Source organism: Triticum aestivum, chromosome 7D, assembly GCF_018294505.1.
Source record: "Triticum aestivum cultivar Chinese Spring chromosome 7D, IWGSC CS RefSeq v2.1, whole genome shotgun sequence".
In the NCBI taxonomy this organism is placed as follows: Eukaryota; Viridiplantae; Streptophyta; class Magnoliopsida; order Poales; family Poaceae; genus Triticum; species Triticum aestivum.
In genome coordinates this window covers 532475715-532494631 of record NC_057814.1, presented here as the reverse complement: position 1 = coordinate 532494631, position 18917 = coordinate 532475715, and the positions used below count along the sequence as shown (strand labels likewise).

The following is an 18917-nucleotide window of genomic DNA, read 5'->3' as shown; positions in this document are numbered from 1 at the left end:
GTGGCGGCGCGGCGGAGCCCGAGCGAGAGCGCCTTTTTTTTTTTTGGAGTAACCCGAGCGAGAGCGCCTGGTTACGTGCGCGTGTGGATCGCCAGATGGGCCAGCCCACGCAGTCTCAAGGCACCTGCAATGCATAGCTTCAAAGTGATGCCTCGCATGTCATGTAGGATCGGATATCATGTAAAGTAGGTTCGGATAGGGAAACGGGATCCTCTTTAAAAGGCGGGTGCTTGAAAACAAAAAATGTGGTCCGATGACAAAAGCTGAAAAGGTTGGAGTGAAAAGTAGAGATGCATGTGTACTAGAGTCTTTATTTTCTGTTCCCTCCGTTTCAAAATAGATGACTCAATTTTGTACTAACTTTAAAAGGCGGGTGCTTGAAAACAAAAAATGTGGTCCGATGACAAAAGCTGAAAAGGTTGGAGTGAAAAGTAGAGATGCATGTGTACTAGAGTCTTTATTTTCTGTTCCCTCCGTTTCAAAATAGATGACTCAATTTTGTACTAACTTTAGTATAAAGGTAGTACAATGTCGGGTCATCTATTTTGAAACGGAGGGAGTATTTTTTAATGAAGCCCACTAGTGGTAGCTTGCATTGGGAAGAAAAAATAAATGTAGATGCCTTAAATTACTTTTTGTCATCATTGTACATGCCCTTATTGAAATTGAACCTTAGGCCTCCCTCCCTTTGTTTTAATTGAATTGAACCTTCCTCGCAAAAAAAAATTGAATTGAACCTTAGGCCTCGTTGAATTAAACCATATGGCGATGAGTTTGAAAGGGTGTGTATTATTGAAATTATTAATTCTTTTTTTGTGGGTGATTGAAATTATTAATTCATAAATTAGAAATGTATTTCCCAATTTCGCTTCTCCTAAAAACTAATAGGAGACGCGAGATCGGCGATCCGTTAACTATAGCCGACCCACAATGCAGTATATATGTCCTTGGCTATCATTTCTGAGCAGTCGCATGTTGCTGATCCACGTAGAAATCATCTTTTATAGAGGACAATTATCACTGAAAAAATAAAAGAAATGAAAGACAACTTAAAGTTTGCTACTCCCTCCATTCCAAATACTTACCATGACAAGTACTCTGAAACCGAGGGAGTATTATACAGACTATTAGTTAGCTTTATAGGACTCGCGTCCAAGACATTTAGGACATCTTTACAAAATTGCCATGTGTCCTTGTACTTCAACCAGGTCTTGTTTTGGTCTTGAAATTTTGTAGTCATACAAGCTACATTTGAACCTCAAATTTGGAAAATAAATTGGTAGTCCAAACCAGTCAGTGTGCTTTCACCATTAATGCATTGTTTGGTTTCACATAGTTGCAACAAACTTAATAAAAAAGGAGTAGAGTGTCAAACTATACTCCCTCCATTCCTTTATATAATGTGTATTTGTTTTTAGGTAAAACTCCACAATGTAAAGTGCATTTCTTCCAATTCCTCATAATTCCCCTCTTAGCCCTTCATAAAAAAGGAAAGTATCTCTCTCCCTGTTGTGTGTATCTCTCCTTTTAGGAAAAGAACGAAAGTATCTCTCCTGATTTCCCGTATCTCTTCCTTTCCTTCCTAATTGATTTACTTGCCACTAATCAATGAATTAGACAAGGGTATTTTCGTCCTCAATTCTTTAAAATTTCATGCCTTGGTCACCATGGCAGAAAATATACACCTTACATAAAGGAACGGAGGGAGTATTAGCTAAAGTAATGGAGAACACCATTTTCTTAACAAGTTCAAAAGTATACAAAAATATATATAAGAAAATATATTTGTATTGGCTAAAGCAATAAGAGTAATCGTAGTTAATAAGTTCTTCATAAGTTACCAAAAGGAGGTAAATACACCCGAAGTCATAGAACTTGCACGCGATGGTCAGTTTGGTGCACAAACTTATAAATTACGTGTTTCTGGTCATCAAACTTGCACGAGCGTTCATATACGATCACATTTCATGTACACGGACGTATCCATGGCCTATGTGGCATTCCAGTGTGGCCAGGGCCCACTGTCATCTGCTGTAGCATGTAGATCTGCAGAGAAGCCTTTGACTTTTTTTCTTTTTGTATTAAGCCCCTAAAAATAAAATGAAAAAACAAGCAATGCGGGGTTTTGAAGCTGCAACGTGCCCTAGTAGTCTCACGTGGACAACCACCAGACTACTGATCATTCATGTCTACATAGACCAACTAATTTCTGTATCATATAAACAATGACTGAAAATAAATTTTACAAGAAATGTAACACGGAAAAAATGAGCACCGTGGCTCGACCATGTGACCTTGTGGTCAAGGTTAACTAACATTACCACCGACAACACAACACGTCTAGATGTAAGAAAACAATTTATATTCTTGCGTTTGTGACATTCAAAAAATATTTATGTGTTACAAAAAAAGGTACGCGGCATTTTAAAAAGCTTCAAAAACTTGTATTTGAAAAAATGTTAATCAACACAACACGTCCAGATTAAGATTTTTTTCAAATACAAGTTTTGAAACTTATGTGCATTGAAACATATACTCCATATGATACACATATGTTTTGATGTTTTAAGTACTCCAGTATACATCTATGTTTTGATACACATATATTTTAAATACTCCAGTATACATCTATGTTTGGAGTATTTAAAAAAAATATGCTTAATACTTTTTAAACATATGATTAACATTTTTTTCAAATACAAGTTTTGAAACTTTTTTCAACTATGTTTTTAACATTTTCGGATGGTACGAAACATTTTAAAGCACATTGTATAGGCATTTAAAAAATGTCATGACCAGTTTTTTTTTGGAATGCATGAACATTTTTAAAATGCAACGTATCATTTTTAATTACACAAATGTGGTTTACAATGTTTAAACAATTTGTTTAAATGGCACACACCTTTTTTGTAACACATAAACATTTATTAAATATCACAAACACAAGAATAATTTTTTTCTTACATAGAACAAGAAGGAATAACAACATGAAAAATATTTATCTCATTTGGATATGTTGTGTTGTCGAAGCCCGGTGGTAATCTTAGTTAACGTTGACCACGAGGTCACATAGTCGAGCCACGGTGCTCCCTCTTTTGGGGTTACATTTCTTGTAAAATTGATTTTTCGCCCGTGTTTATATGATATAAAAATTATTTGTGCTACCTAGACATGAATGGTCATTGGTTTGGTGGTTGTTAACCCGAGCCTAGTAGGGGCACGTCCCTAGTTTGTAACCGAACCATCCCTTGTTTTTCCATTTTATTTTAGGGGCTTTATACGTAAATAAAAAATCATTTTATAGGGGCTTAATAAGTTAAAAAAAATAGGTGCATAATACGTAAATAAAGAAAAAGCCTGCAGATCTACCATGTGTCGCGGGCTTACAGTGGGCCCTGGCCATGCTGGCATGCCACATAGGCCACGGATACGTCTGCGTACATGGAATATGACCGTATATGAACGTTTGTGCAAGCTTGATGACCAGAAACACGTATTTTACAACTTTGTGCACCAAACTGACCGTCACGTGCAAGTTCTATGACTCCTGATGTATTTACCTCTACCAAAAGATATGGAAATCGTAAGTCTTAGAAAAAAAAGGTGCAAGTCATAAGTATTTTCAAAATACCAACTTAATAAAACCTATCAAATAATACATATGTCCTCTTACCATGAGTGTCCAATAAATTATATTTAAATTTACATTTTTCATGATTATAAAATATTTTTTATTATTAGATATTTTTTTATTTTTCTCATTTTATTTTTATTTTCGTGAATACCTTTCATTGTCTATTGGCTCAACTCTAGTGCAAATTTGTACTAAAATTAGTCAAAGTTGAGACACTTATTTTGGGGCGGAGGGAGTAGTTAATAAGTTTTTGATAAATTACCAAAAGATATGGAAATGAGAAGTCATAGAAAAATGCATAAGACATAAGTATTTTCAAAAGACCAACCATTAATAAAACATACAAATAAACATCATTTCCTCTTTTCACTAGTTTTCATAAATTTTTCCTTTTTTAATACATGTAGGGCATTGTCCAATAATTTACAGAAACTATAAAACCCCGAACGTTCAGATTTTGAGCAAATCGAATGTTTTTTATGAAAGAATTAGTTGACGCGAGGATGGCAATTTTTGTTTATGAGCAGGCAATTTCCTGTAAGAGAAATGAACTTAGTGCGATTTTTTAGGGTAATTGAGTGTGAATTTGCCATACTTGCCAATTGAACTTGCCATGGCAGCAAACATTAAATCCACAAAAAATGCTCGTTTGCCATGGTCAAATCCTGAATGTTCGAAACTTATCAGTCTCTATAATTTATTTGTGAACCAATGTTCCATTATTATTAGATATTTTTTATTTTCCTCATTTTATTTTTGTGAATGTCTTTCATTTGTCGATTTGGGTTAGTAAGTGTGCATGTCTGGTTTTACAAAGTTGAGGATCACATTTGTATGGTTTCATAGTTTATTATGACCAAAAGTAGGTTCATGCTATAGCTGAGAAACTAAAAATAGTTTTTTCAATTCCATTGACTATGAGAATTGAGTGTAGCTTAAAGGTTAGGGTTTTTCTGGTGGAACCAACCCACCAGGATTCAAATCCTAAACTTGGTATTGGTGCTTGTTCAGTAGGAATGAGTGTATTGTGTTAAAAAAAAATCCTATAATAAAACATTTGTGCCTCAATAATGGATAACATAATTTGTTGCCATTTGCTCGTTAGTAAAGGGAGCTGTAGCAAATAAACCTGGTTTTTGTAACGGCGATGAGCAAAGTTCACCAAACAATTGACGTATTAGAGCCAAATTTGCATTCTCCTCTCTGCCATCATTCACATCAAGAATTACAATTTCATACGTACAAGCCGCTACTGAAGTTTTACAGTGTAAAACACCCCGTCAAAATGACCCCCGCGCGTGTGTATTAATATCTACCGTGTTAATTAATGCCGTGCCTTTCAAATTCCTACTACAGGTCAACCTACTCAGCCGGCGGCGCGAGGTTGAGCACCATGTCGGGCCCCTTCTCCCCGGAGACGGAGAACTCGTCGGGGACCGGCACGCCAAGCTCCTCGCACACAAACCGCACCACGCGCCGCGTAACGGACCCCAGCGCCATCTTGTTCACCGTCACGGCGATGGCAAACCCGTGCTCCGGGTCGCAGAACCCGTTCGACCCGCCCATCCCAGAGTGCCCGAACCCCGTCGGCGGCGCGCCGGACCTGCCGTACCTCCTGAACCCGAGCCCGAACTTGCCGTTCGGGTGGATCATGCCCGAGTACTCGCCGACGCCCATGAACGCGTCCATGATGCCGCTGTCGCTGTTGCTGAACAACCTGCCGCCGGTGCTCCCTGATGCCGCCACCGACACTTCGCTGTCGACGTCGCTGGTGCGCAGCTGGGCGTACTCGACCTTCTCCATCGAGCTCGAGCTTCCGCTGCTCTTCTTCGCGGAGCCTTTCTTCTTCTTCTTGGACGTGGCGGCGGTGGGGAACGCGGGCGTGTGCACGTGGCTGCCCAGGAGCGGCTTGGCGTTGCTGGAGTGCGGCGGGGGAATGGCGCCGCCGGCTGCCAGCGCCGCGTAGTACCGAGCGAGCGCACGGGCGGATAAGTGGCCGTTGGCGGCGGGGATGATGGCGCGGCGAACGTTCAGCGTGTTGAACATAGCTGGTACGCCAGCCGCCATCTGCGCAATGCCGCTCAGCAGTTCCGGTGGGACGTCTGGCCCTGGCTTGATCCCTTGTAGCTTCTGGATTTCTTCCATGTCGACGGTCAGCGTTGCCAGGCGAGACTCGACACCTAAAATGGGCACAGATTATGAACAACGTCAGCCTTGTAAGAAGTGCCTCTCAGAACTGGAAATTGTGAAGCTAAGTCCAAAGTTGTCTTGATCAACATATGCGGAATCAGTAATCCAATATGTTAGTTCCAGGTACGCTGTAGTCTCTTCCCTAGGATCTCGTTTTTCATAAAAGTTAAATTTCAAACATTGTTCCAGTACTTCTGTTTCCGACTCTTCCAGCACTGAAGAAAAGCAGCATATAGAAGACAATTTGCATAATCACGGAAAAACCAAAGAACAAATATTGTAAACTATCTAAAAACTTTCTTTTCAGATCTGTTAACATACCTGGAGGAATTCCGACATATAGCTCTCCCTCGATGTGAAGAGGATGAACAATAGCCTCTTCTAGGATCTCTTGAAACTTCCTCCCCGATGCATGCTGTTATTGTCAGATGCCATTGTTAGGACTCGTGAAATAAAGTTATAACACAAGCGGTATGAGTGCACTTTCTTAGATTAATTATACCTCTATGAGACCGCCACACAGCCAACCAAAGGATAGGTAGTGATAAATTTGTGATGAACCAGGCTCAGTTTCGGGTGTAGATTTGGCAATCTGGTCTAGCATCTCTTCCCAATCACATACCGACATAGGATCGGTTTTGACCACATCTCCCAGAGCATTATGTAAACCAGATGTATGATTGAGAAGATGGTGCACCTTTATTACGAAGTGTCAAATGAGTCTGTTAGTATCCTGAAACACCGCGTCTCATTACATAGCATAAGTGAAATAAGTTTTTGCACCTTAATTAGCTCCTTTTTGTTAGTCCCAAATTTTGGCCAGATATCGGCAACTGTTTCTTCATACTTCAACTTCCTGAAAGATCAGAGCATACAGTCACTATATGGACAAGATAAAGTGTATAAAAGTATAAGGTAACATGGAAAAGATGTTTAGTAGTCTCCAAAGAGAATCATGCACAACAGCCAGAGATCCAAAGGATCTGCTTCACATAAGAATGAGATGCTAGAAAGCCTAAACTAGAAGCACAGATCCTTTTAGGTGCGTCAGAACACACATAATGTCAAAAAAAGTGTGACTTTTGTAAAGTGAGACTTTCTTTTCGACCAACAGTGGATGCTTCCAATAACATCCACAAAGCGTGAATCCCGGGGTGGAGGCCACGGCGGAGAGGTTCTGCTCGGCGGCGCGGCGGAGGAGAGCATCTGTGCGAACCATCCTGCCAGGGCGTCGAGCATCTGAAAATCTCGTGGGGAAAGTGGGGGTGGGATGGGGCCCTTTGGTCGGGGCGAGAGAAAGAGAGGGACGCTCAGCGCTCTCCGTTTTTTAGGAAATGAGACCCGGTGACTTGCTGTGGGTTAGTCACCAGTGAACAGTATAGCGACTTGCCACCCTCTTTATACCATTCAACGTAAACAATGAGATAGCTACAGTGTACGTCTACAGGATCCGGTCTACAGTACCTCGTGAACAGTAAATCATGAATAGTCCTAGTTGCTACTGGACTTGATCTGGGCTATCCATTTCAGATCAAATGGATGGGTGCCCGCAAGTTACGGCGTGACTCGCTGTGGGCAAGTCACCTGATCCCTGTCTGTTTTTTAGACGCAGGGAAGAAATGGAAAGGGTAAAGTGAGACTGCAACTAAAACTACAGCAACATAGTACACTGAATGTTGAGTATACTGAGACAGTATACCCTGTTTCCTTGCAACATGCTGCCATGTTTATACTTCTAGGCCCTTTTCATGTAGTACGAGTAAAACTAAGATGAAGATGAATATGACGATGAGCAAAAAATTGCACATAGCACGACTAATTCTACAGCATAATGCAGCCCAATGGCCTGCAAACAGATTTACAGTGCATGCTAAGAAAAAACTTGGTGCTGAAATTAACCACTCACCCTTGGTCGACGAGCCAATGTACCATTCCAGCAGTGATGCCCTTCGTCACCGAGAAAACCGGAAACAGAGAATCAGGCTGAACGGGACGTGGATCGTATTTCCCTAATGTACCAGCAGCGGTGTCTATTATGACCTTTCCGTCTTTGTATGCACATACCTGCGGGAGGAATATCAGTAAGGCTGCGTTGCAACAAGACAACCGTATGCAGATATCGTTTGTAAACTCGTGATATGAAATTTCGGCATACAAAATATTGCTACAGTACTGTTATGGCATGTAAATGAGTGGTATGAGATTATTGACCCACTTGTAGTCCCAAAATTTTGTCGCTTCCCATCTCGAGTAGAAGACTCCTCAGTTTAGACTCCACTTCAGAGTTAACAGGTGAGTCATAAATCCACTCGCTATTAGTTGAGGGCCCACGTGTCAAACTCCTGATATCAATGAAGCCTAAATTATTAGCAATTCGAAAAGAATGATCCGCACAAAGCTGATGCAAAACACAGGCATGGCGTGCATCTCACCCTAGCAAAGTTGATTCAGCAAATGGCCTCATGATGTCCAGATAAACTATCCTAACATTCAGTGAAGCTGAAAGCCCTGCAGGTATAAATGAAAAACAGCCATGTGAGATGATGGTCATGTCAGAGGAATGTACAAGTTCAAGAGACAAAGACATACCTCTAAGAAGATTCAAGACCCTCATAAAAATTATCGCATCCCCAGGGAAAGCATCAACCTGATAGCCAGAAAACCTTCATTTAACACCGGTCTCTTGGTTGACAAACCCAACACAGCTTAAAGGAAAGTAATTAGCTGGGCATGGCTACTCACAGGATTGAAATGTTTAACCTCCTTCTTGTTCAATTTCATCTTCTCTTGAAGGGCTTTGGCATTTCGTTCTCTTTGCTCATTCAATGCTTTAATGTTCTCCTAATAAGTAGGAACAAACCACAACCAACCAGTTACTACAACTTCCTGCAGTATTAGGAACAAAAAAAATCTAGAATGGGCCTTCAGCATACTTTCGCTTCAGTTGCTGTAGTGGACTGGCGAAAAAATATTGAGGCAATCTCCATGGACTGCTGCGGCATGTCAACTCGCAGCTTAAGCCCCATCTCTGCAAAGGCTGACAGCAGTGCCACTTGGTCCCCCTACATATTGATCTCAGAATTGTAAATTATAGAGTTTAAACAAAAGAATGGCAAGCTAGTAATAAGCAACAAAAGATAGAATGAAGCGAACATCTCACAAAAATTTACATTTGTGCCTATGATCACGTAGTGTTGCGTAAAACTTAATAATTAACTATAGGTAAAAACATGGTCGCAAAAACAAAGCCAAGTTCCTGATTCTGTCTTGCTTATCTTATAGTTGTTGATTGTGTCATGTCAACTACCAGTCTGCAATATCACTGGTGTGTAATGCAGGGATAAAGAGCCACAATATTTATTACATGAAAAAAGTTAAAATATTAAAAGATATGTTTCTTTTGATTCAACCATAATACAAAAGAGGGGTTACAGTTACTCCCAAGGAAATGCTTATTGCTTATAGCTACAAAAGATACTCTTAATTGACTTCGCTTTTGATATCATGTGTATTATTTGTAAGATCAAAATGTTACAAACCTCAGCGCATGACAAAAACATCTTTGCTAGTGCCTGCTTCATTGATTGTGATATGCGTTTAGTGAGCCCAAAATCAAGGAGAATCGGTTTGTGTGGAGGTTCCTTGCTTACAAGAAAATTGCCTACAGAAAAGAAAAGCATGTTAGTATGAATCGGTGTGAAAGCAACACAAAGAAATCCAATGGAAATATTGGAGAACAGAATTTATGTGACACAAGATCTGCCTAAAGAAGCATAGAATTAAAATACCAGGATGAGGATCGCCATTGAAGAAACCGTCAATGTATATTTGATGAGCATAAGCACGGGTTATCTCTTCAACGAGTCTTTTCTTATCAACACCATATTCTTCCAATGAATCATTGTCATGTAAGCGAATGCCGTCCATGTATTCCAGAATTAGAATCTTTTCAGTAGACTGATACAAAGAAGAATGCGTCAGATGATGGTCACGTGATTTGCAAACCCTAATGCAAGAAAAAAGAATAAAGTTTGGGCTGACAGTTAAGACCTGAATAATTTCTGGTATCAGTACGTCAACATCGCTGGAAACACCGCCACTCCCACCTTCAGTTTTCCGACTAAGATTCTTGGAGACGGTCCTAGTATTCTCTGAAAGTAGATTTTGCCCCTTACATTATCATGATGACCTCTTTATGAATGACTGTACCTAAGAATCTGAACAAGGAGAACTACCTGCTTCATGATTGAAATCAAGTTCCTTGGGTGCCTCCTTGCACCATTCATCAATCATTGGGTTGAAGTCATACTGAGGTTCTGCCCATGCAATCCATTCGATCAATGATTTTGCATTCTTCAAATCCTGATCACAGATGAAAAGTTATAATAGCAATCCTATTTGTCTTACAAAACACTATTTCCAGAAAAGAAAAGAACCTCTAATATGATCTCTTTGATACCATCATGCTGAACTTTGACAACCACTTCTCTGCCGTCTTCCAGAGTTGCACGATGAACTTGTGCTATCTGTCAAGAAGTGTTCATTCAGATGACCATGCTATGAATTTACACCAGAGAAAATATAGTTCATTTGGGAGCAACAGAACTTACTGATGCGGTCGCAAGAGGGTCAACGTCAAAAGTAGCAAATAGTTGACGCATGGGTTTCCCAAGTTCTTTTTCTATGGTTCCACAAACCTGCACACGACAGACCAAAACTAAGACTAGGATGAACTGCATTAAGTCATGCTATATGATGTTGGCAGATTGGTTGGCTACAAAAATGGAAATGCTTATGATTAAATTATTTTTCAATCTACCATTCACTAATTAATGTATACATACCTCTTCAAGAGGGCGTGGAGGAAGCGAGTCCTGCAACTGCTTCAGGACCTCTATGTAGGGCTCAGGAAGCACGTCTGCTCTTGTGGATAAATACTGGCCCATCTTCACCCACAAACCTTCCAATTCTATCATCAGGTTGAGAACACGACGAGCATTCCGCTCGTGCGTCTTTGCCCATATAGCATTCTTCTTAACAGTGCTAACCCACTGGACTCTCTTCTGAACAGCCTGCTTGCACCTCGGAAAGATATTAATCTGTTTCTACCAGAAAAACAGAAGAAGAGACTGGATGTCCAAAGAACATCATAGAAAGAAGCAGAAACACACCTTGTAGTCGAAGTAGACGAACAACGCCAAGGAAAAAACTTTGAGGCGCCTGGTTATGAGGGTTCCCCATCCCATCGGAAGTCAGCTGGTCAGGAGGAGGGACGACGGAAGATTCCGGCACGCCGTGGTCAGCTCTGCTCGAGGCTACTAGCAGGACTGCAAGGCCACAAACAGGTCCAGGAAAGCAAAACAAAATCAGCAACTCTCTTGACCTTCATTCACAAGCAGGTCAGTTATTCAAAGAAAGTGACTTGACATGACAAACATGTTCGCTTGACTTGATAGCTCTCCAATTGCTTGCGTTAATGCAACAAAAAACAGAGCAAAAGTAAAAGGCAAAACCAGAATCCATGCGACATGACAAAGGCATGAGCAAGTGGTTGTCTCCGAGACAACGCCACCCCCAACAACCACAACACGCGCAGGCAACACAAGAGGGAACTGCAGGTGCGTGTACGGCGGTAGCTGCACAGCTTACAGTACTAGTATACTAGACTATGACTGTTCTTGTCCTCCTCTCCTACAGGGAGAGGGTCGGGTCTCGGTCTCCCATATTTGGGGACGGAAACTGGGCTTTATCAAGCACGAACACCAGAAAGAATCCACCGCCGCGGCCTGCGGGGGAGGGGATGAACCGCCGCCGCAGCAAACTTGACACCTAGTATTTGTCGATGAAACGCAGAAACTGGACTTTGCTTAGCGTCGAAGCGACGAATTTGCGCCTGATCGCGTCCTCCAGCCCACCCCTGAAGAGAGGAGGCGGAACCGCCCGCCCACCCAGCCGGCCGGCCATCCACGACCACAGAACCGAATCCCGACCTCCGAGCTGCGGGATTACCCCCAAATTATCGCCCCCACCCCGGAAAAAACCGTCGAGAAGCGGGGGAGCGAATTACCTCTGCCCGCGCCAGTCGTGGGAGTGAGCCGGCGGAGTCCCCCGGCGCCGGGGATCCGACGCGTGCGCGAGAGAGGAGAGAAAAGAAAAGCCGGAAAGCGGTTTGGGGTATGTGTTTCTCCGTGGGAGAAAAAGGGGAAGGAGTTTTTGAGACTTTTTTTTGTGTGCGAGAGAGAGAGAGTTTTTGTGAGCGAGGGAGGTTTCTCTTGGTGGTCGGAGGAGAGGCAGCGGTCCCTCGAGCCACAGTGGGCGAGGTATTTATTTATTCGGAAGGAGCGGCCTGGTTCGCGGCCAAGGAGGTGTTTGGTTTCACGGAAAAGTCCCCAGTAAAGCAAATAGGATGGGACTATTTTGGGATTTTTTGCTAAAAGTCTTTAGAAGCACCTTCTTAAGATTTTTTTTTAATCTTAGAGACTAAAAAAAGTCCTGGGGCACGAGAGAGAGGGGGTTAGCTGGGACTGTCTGTGAATGTGTGCAGGTGGGGCAAGCATCAGAGCTCGACCTAGCGACGCACTCTTGGGTAGGCGCGAGCTCCCTGCCGGCCGCCGCCCCGGTGCCGGCAGCCACCACACCCGCCAGCGCCCACCGGGGGTTGGCGTCCACAAACCTGTCGTGCTCCCCTTCGGGCACGGCAGCCACCTCCCGGAGCTCCGCCGTGTAGCTAGAGGCCTCTCGTCCAAAACCAACAACGTCTCTCCATCCCTCTCAAGGTACGCCGACCGTCAGGTTTAGTTTCTTCTTTGGTGATCTCTGAGCTCCAACCCAGTTAGCGCCGCTCCTCCTGGTGATCGCTGAGTTCTGTCTCAGTGTGTACCACTCTTTCCTGTTTTTTCCCTTGCTGCTTCCCCGTTCGCTTTCCTTCGTGCTTCGTCATGAAGGGTTGTAGCTTCGAGGATGCTATGCTGGCCAAATACGGCCGCGGTACCGTTGCGACGATGGCTGGCCCTAGCCGGCCTGCCGGTGTCCTCGCCGTCGTTCGCAACGACGACATCCTCCTCTCCCCCAGTTTCTCCGCCTCTCTGCTAGTCAGCTGGTTTGGCGGCTTCGCTAACGGCTACCGGGTTCGCCAGCGCCAGCGTGGCTCTTTTCTCTTCCAAGTGGCACACGCGTCCATTGCAAAGGAGATTGTGCTCCGCAATTCGTGGAGGTCGGGCATCATTGTGGTCAATATGTCCCTCTCCAGCTTGGCTCCTTCTGGTTGCCTAGACGCGTCCCACCCTGCTCGCTCTGAGCTATCTAGGGCACGGTTTCGTACCTGGCATGACAACTCCCTCTTGCCATCGGTCCTGGGTCCTGGGCCTTCTGTGTCCGCTTCGGACTCGGCTCACCGCCCCTTTACCGTTCTCCCCGCATGCCCAGGTTTTCGGGGATCAAAACGGTTGTGTGCAGGGCAGTGATGAACCTAGCTGCGCTCCGCTCGAGGGTAATCAATCACCTGTTAGCCCCTGCTTGCCTAGCGCTGTCGCCACGCTGGCGCTGCCGCCCTCCCGCGGCCTATCAGCTGTCGTTGGATGCTCGGATCTTGCGGGATCTACTTGCAACGCTTCAGCTGACCCACCGTGCCCCCAGCCCGCCTCCTTATCTGTGCATGGTGCTTCTCCCTACAAAGACGCCTTGCTCTCGCCCGCGGTCAGACCATCAACCCCCCTGCCTCGAGTGCCGCACCAAATCTACTTTTTAGATTTGGCAAGCCTAAAGATCTTCACAAGCGTTGTTTCCACTGCCTCTCCTATAGCCATCGCCGACGGGATTGCAGGGATCCTGTTTGCTGGTGTTGCCGCCTGGTTGGCCATGTCAGCTTTCAATGCTCCCTCCGCGCGCCGCGCGCTCCCAGCCCCTCCTTAAGTACTGCGGCTATAGCTAGCAACCCATCGCCATCTCCTCCTTCCTCCCTAGCCCTCATCGCCGCACCCCCCTCCCCTAGCTGCCTTGCAACCCTCCCGCCCCCTCCCATGGAGCCCGTGGTGCACGGCCGTCCCACATCCCTGGACGTCCACTACCCTATGGTAGCTGATCAGAACTCCTTAGTTTGCCTGGTCGACATCACCCCTCCCCGGCCGGCTTTCCTGCCCTGGCTCAAACGCGTTTTTCGGTACCACCTTGGCATCTCAGCGGTCCGTTTCGATGGCTGCTCTGTGGGCACCGTCTTCGTCGTCTTCCAGCGAGAGTCGGAGCAGGTTGCTGCCATGCGCGCCAGCCCAATCTTCTTAGGCAACCGCAAGGTTTGGATCCGGCCTCATAATGCCGGAGACAACGCCTTCGCTTTCTCCTACCGCCATGTCGTCAGCATCTCCCTTGAGAAGATGTCGCTCGAGCTGTGGAACAGGAGGGGGTGGCGGCTAGTGTGGCTGGCTTCGCCAATCTCTTTAGGCTAGAGCACGCTTGCCTTCATGGCAGCGAGTTCTCGTCGATCTTCGTGCTCGTGAAGGTGGAAGCCCTCCACCATATCCCTCACCACCTCACCTTCCACCTCGTCGACGGCAACGGTATCTACGCCGATGTCATCATCAACGAGATCTGGGATGTGGCCCGCTCCCTCGGCGCCCCGACTGCGCCGCCGCTGCCTGCCGGCTCGGTCGACGACGCGGGTGCCAGTGGATCGCTCCAGCCAGCTATGCCGCGCCAGGGGCATGCTCATCCTCGCCCGACCTTGGGCGGCCTAGGGGGCAATGAGTGCATGGCGGACCGGGCCTTCCGCGCCTTCCTCCACCCCGAAATCGCTCCGTCGGGGACTGCCTCGCCATGCTCAAGATCGCCGTCAAGCCAAAGCTTCTCCAAAATACCACCTTTTCCCTCCCTACAGTTGCGTAGATCGGCCACGAGGACGAAGCCCGGCATTGCCTCCACGCCTCCCTGCTCGCTGCGAGCACGCGCACGCCGCGCACCTCTGTCTCCTTCGACCCAGAGGAGCTGCGTTTCTCCTTCACGCTTGAGCTGAACAACCGCCACTCGGTCACCGGATCCATTCCGGTGCGGCCAGTCACGGTGGGGGATGGTTACTTCCTGTGCTTCAACTACTCCTCTGAGGAGCTGTGGCGGGAAAGCTGCCACTCATTATTGTTCAAATTCTGGCCCAAGCCGCTCGACGGTAGTCTTTGCTCTCGCACTTTGCCTCTGCTCCCGTCGGTGGAGTGCAAATACCCTCCCAAGCCCAATGTGCCTTCCAGCCTCCTTCCTGCCGTCGGCCCTTCCATCTCTTCTGTTGAGAGCCCGCTTCTGCTTGCTGCAGCCTATTTCCCGGCCCAGGCCCACCTTAAAGCCCACCAGATCCTGACTTCTCGGCCCATCTGCTCGCGGCCTGCCAACCGCATCCCCACGCCCCGAGCCTGGCATTCTGCCTTATGGTCAGGTCTCCCCTGTTGTGGTGACTGACCTCAAGCACGGTGTGTGCGCCGCGCTCCCTCCCCATGTCGCCACTGTTTTCTACAGCTGCCGGGATCCCCCGCGCGGCCCTGCGGCCGGCGAGCTCCTCTCCTCGCCGCCTACACTGCAGCTGCTCCCCCCTTCAAGGCGACGATGTGGGCCAGCGCGGCCTGGACCGTGTTGCGCTCGATCTGAATCTGGAGCCTGTCCAAGGTGGTGTCCGGGCGAGGTCGCCGGGTTCGTGGCCGCACCTGCTGACGAGGGCCACCTCTCTCCGCGGCGCAGCCAGCGCCTCAGGCAGGCCTACGACGGTGAGCATCTCGGCTCCGTGGAGCGCGCATCCAAGTGCAAGGCGGCGGCGGCGGGCTCGGCTTCGGGCGCGGGCCCATCCCGCCGTTCCGGCTCTTCGTCCGCTCGCCACAAGAAATCCAAGACAGCGGCGATAGCTGGCCTCCTTGAGCTGCCCCTGTTGTCGACTCCGTCTGCGCTTACCAGGGGCAAACTGAAGCAAATTGCCGCGGTTTGCGATCTCAATGCCGCGGCCATCCTCGACCAAGTCAACAGCCGTGCGGCGTCCTCTGCCTCTTCGGGCTCCGCCGCCGACAGCATCTCGTCTGCATCTTCTATGTGTGTCCTCTCCGGTCCTGATGCGTAGGGCAACCTTGTTGCTTAGTTTGCTGTCTGTCTTTGCCATGTTGTTCTCGTTATCTCGGTTCAGGATGGTTTCACCACTCTGCACCGTTTATCTCTATGTTAGCTACTGCTTTAGTCTGGTCTTCAGTAGTAGCATGTTAAGCGTGTTCGCTTGCTCATGTCCAAGTCTCTATCGTGTCTTCTTTCAAGTTATCCGGTCATGTTCCATGTCTTGCCAGGCTACCAATGTTCTTTGCTATCTGGGTTGTTTGCTCTTTGTTTCCCCATGAAGATTTTAAACTAGAATGTACGCGGCCTTGGCGATGATGATAAATGTTCGTTGGTTCGGGATGCTATAACCTCTTGCTGCCCCAGTGTTGTCTGCTTGCAGGAAACTAAGCTGCAGCACCTCACGCCGAGTAAACTACGGTCGTTCTTACCTGCGTCCTTTCAAGGCCAGGCTGTTACTCCTTCTACAGGGACTTCTGGTGGGATCTTGGTCGCCTGGGACACTTCATGTGTTCTGGGTCAGATCATTGACACGCATCGACACCATGTCACTCTGAAGATGAGCTCGACTGCTGATGCCACTTCTTTTCTGCAAGTGGGAGACTGTTGGAAATATGCCCTAGAGGCAATAATAAATTGGTTATTATCATATTTCCTTGTTCATGATAATCGTTTATTATCCATGCTAGAATTGTATTGATAGGAAACTCAGATACATGTGTGGATACATAGACAACACCATGTCCCTACTAAGCCTCTAGTTGACTAGCTCGTTGATCAATAGATGGTTACGGTTTCCTGACCATGGACATTGGATGTCGTTGATAACGGGATCACATCATTAGGAGAATGATGTGATGGACAAGACCCAATCCTAAGCCTAGCACAAGATCGTGTAGTTCGTTTGCTAAGAGCTTTTCTAATGTCAAGTATCATTTCCTTAGACCATGAGATTGTGCAACTCCCGGATACCGTAGGAATGCTTTGGGTGTACCAAACGTCACAACGTAACTGGGTGGCTATAAAGGTGCACTACAGGTATCTCCGAAAGTGTCTGTTGGGTTGGCACGAATCGAGACTGGGATTTGTCACTCCGTGTAAACGGAGAGGTATCTCTGGGCCCACTCGGTAGGACATCATCATTATGTGCACAATGTGACCAAGGAGTTGATCACGGGATGATGTGTTACGGAACGAGTAAAGAGACTTGACGGTAACGAGATTGAACAAGGTATCGGGATACCGACGATCGAATCTCGGGCAAGTAACATACCGATAGACAAAGGGAATTGTATACGGGATTGATTGAATCCCCGACATCGTGGTTCATCCGATGAGATCATCGTGGAACATGTGGGAGCCAACATGGGTATCCAGATCCCGCTGTTGGTTATTGACCGGAGAACGTCTCGGTCATGTCTGCATGGTTCCCGAACCCGTAGGGTCTACACACTTAAGGTTCGATGACGCTAGGGTTATAGGGAATAGATATACGTGGTTACCGAATGTTGTTCGGAGTCCCGGGTGAGATCCCGGACATCACGAGGAGTTCCGGAATGGTCCGGAGGTAAAGATTTATATATGGGAAGTCCTGTTTTGGTCACCGGAAAAGTTTCGGGTGCTATCGGTAACGTACCGGGACCACCGGGAGGGTCCCGGGGGTCCACCAGGTGGGGCCACCGGCCCCAGAGGGCTGCGTGGGCCAAGTGTGGGAAGGGACCAGCCCCTAGGTGGGCTGGTGCGCCTCCACAAGGGGCCCAGGGTGCAGGAAAAGGGGGGAAGGGGGAAACCCTAGGCTAAGATGGGCCTAAGGCCCATCTAGTGGGGCGCCCCCCTCTCTCTCCCCCTTTGGCCGCTCCCCAAGTCCCATCTAGGGCTGGCCGCACCCCTTGGGGGGGGGGGACCCTAGATGGGGGCGCAGCCCCTCCCCCTCCCCTATATATAGTGGGGGTTTTGGGGCTGCCATACACACGAGAACGTCTCTCTTTTGGCGCAGCCCTACCCCTCTCCCTCCTCCTCTCCCGTGGTGCTTGGCGAAGCCCTGCAGGATTGCCATGCTCCTCCATCACCACCATGCCGTCGTGCTGCTGCTGGACGGAGTCTTCCCCAACCTCTCCCTCTCTCCTTGCTGGATCAAGGCGTGGGAGACGTCACCGGGCTGCACGTGTGTTGAACGCGGAGGCACCGTTCTTCGGTGCTTAGATCGGAATCAACCACGATCTGAATCGCTACGAGTACGACTCCTTCATCCGCATTCTTGCAATGCTTCCGCATCGCGATCTACAATGGTATGTAGATGCACTCCCCTTTCCCTCGTTGCTAGATTACTCCATAGATTGATCTTGGTGATGCGTAGAAAATTTTGAATTTCTGCTACGTTCCCCAACACTCACTGCCGTCTAAGCGCCTTGTTTGCATGAGGAGAGACCGACTTTTTTTGAAGCAATCAACAGCATTGCAGCTGATGAAGCGACCCCTTGGGTGGTCATGGGAGATTTCAACATGTATCGCTTCGCCCATGAGAAATCCTGCGCCCGCATCAACTGGAGCCTCATGGACATATTCAATACTTGGATGAGACAACTAGGGTTGGATGACATTCAGATTGATAATCGTCTGTTCACTTGGTCCAATAAGAGAAGTTCTCCTACACTTGCCAGGCTTGATCGTGTTATGGTTAATGCCGCATGGAATCTGAGTTTTTTGCAATCCTCTGCCACATGTGTGCCTGCTGTCACCTCCGACCACGCGCCAATCTTGTTTCTGTTCAGTGCTGATACACCCAAGAGCAAGTTGTTCAGGTTCGAAAACCACTGGCTTGAAATGCCCGAAGCCAGGAATATAATTCAAGACTGCTGGACACGGGGCCACAGGGAGTTCAACTCCTCAGCCTCTCTGTTAAGCTTCAAGATGAGACGAACCAGGGCTGCCTTGCGGCAATGGTGCCGGCGCAAGTCCAGCCTCAAGTTGCTACTGGCCAACAATAAGCATGTTGTGAGTTTTCTGCAGGCTGTGGAGGAAA

The 18917-nt window shown here is 47.0% G+C and overlaps 1 protein-coding gene across 1 annotated transcript; it reads right to left on the bottom strand.

Moving 5' to 3' along the window:
• Positions 1-4791: 4791 nt before the first annotated feature.
• Positions 4792-12146, bottom strand: LOC123164548 (uncharacterized). The gene is made up of 19 exons (XM_044582068.1): positions 11892-12146; positions 10996-11151; positions 10669-10896; positions 10435-10521; positions 10261-10350; positions 10060-10186; positions 9875-9975; positions 9613-9781; positions 9364-9485; positions 8758-8886; positions 8567-8665; positions 8414-8471; positions 8257-8332; positions 8040-8166; positions 7731-7888; positions 6608-6680; positions 6327-6521; positions 6146-6239; positions 4792-5814 (listed from the first exon to the last, which is right to left on the bottom strand). The coding sequence occupies exons 2-19, from the start codon at positions 11068-11070 to the stop codon at positions 4997-4999; spliced, it is 2826 nt and encodes a 941-aa protein (XP_044438003.1). The 5' UTR covers positions 11071-11151; positions 11892-12146; the 3' UTR covers positions 4792-4996.
• Positions 12147-18917: the final 6771 nt, after the last annotated feature.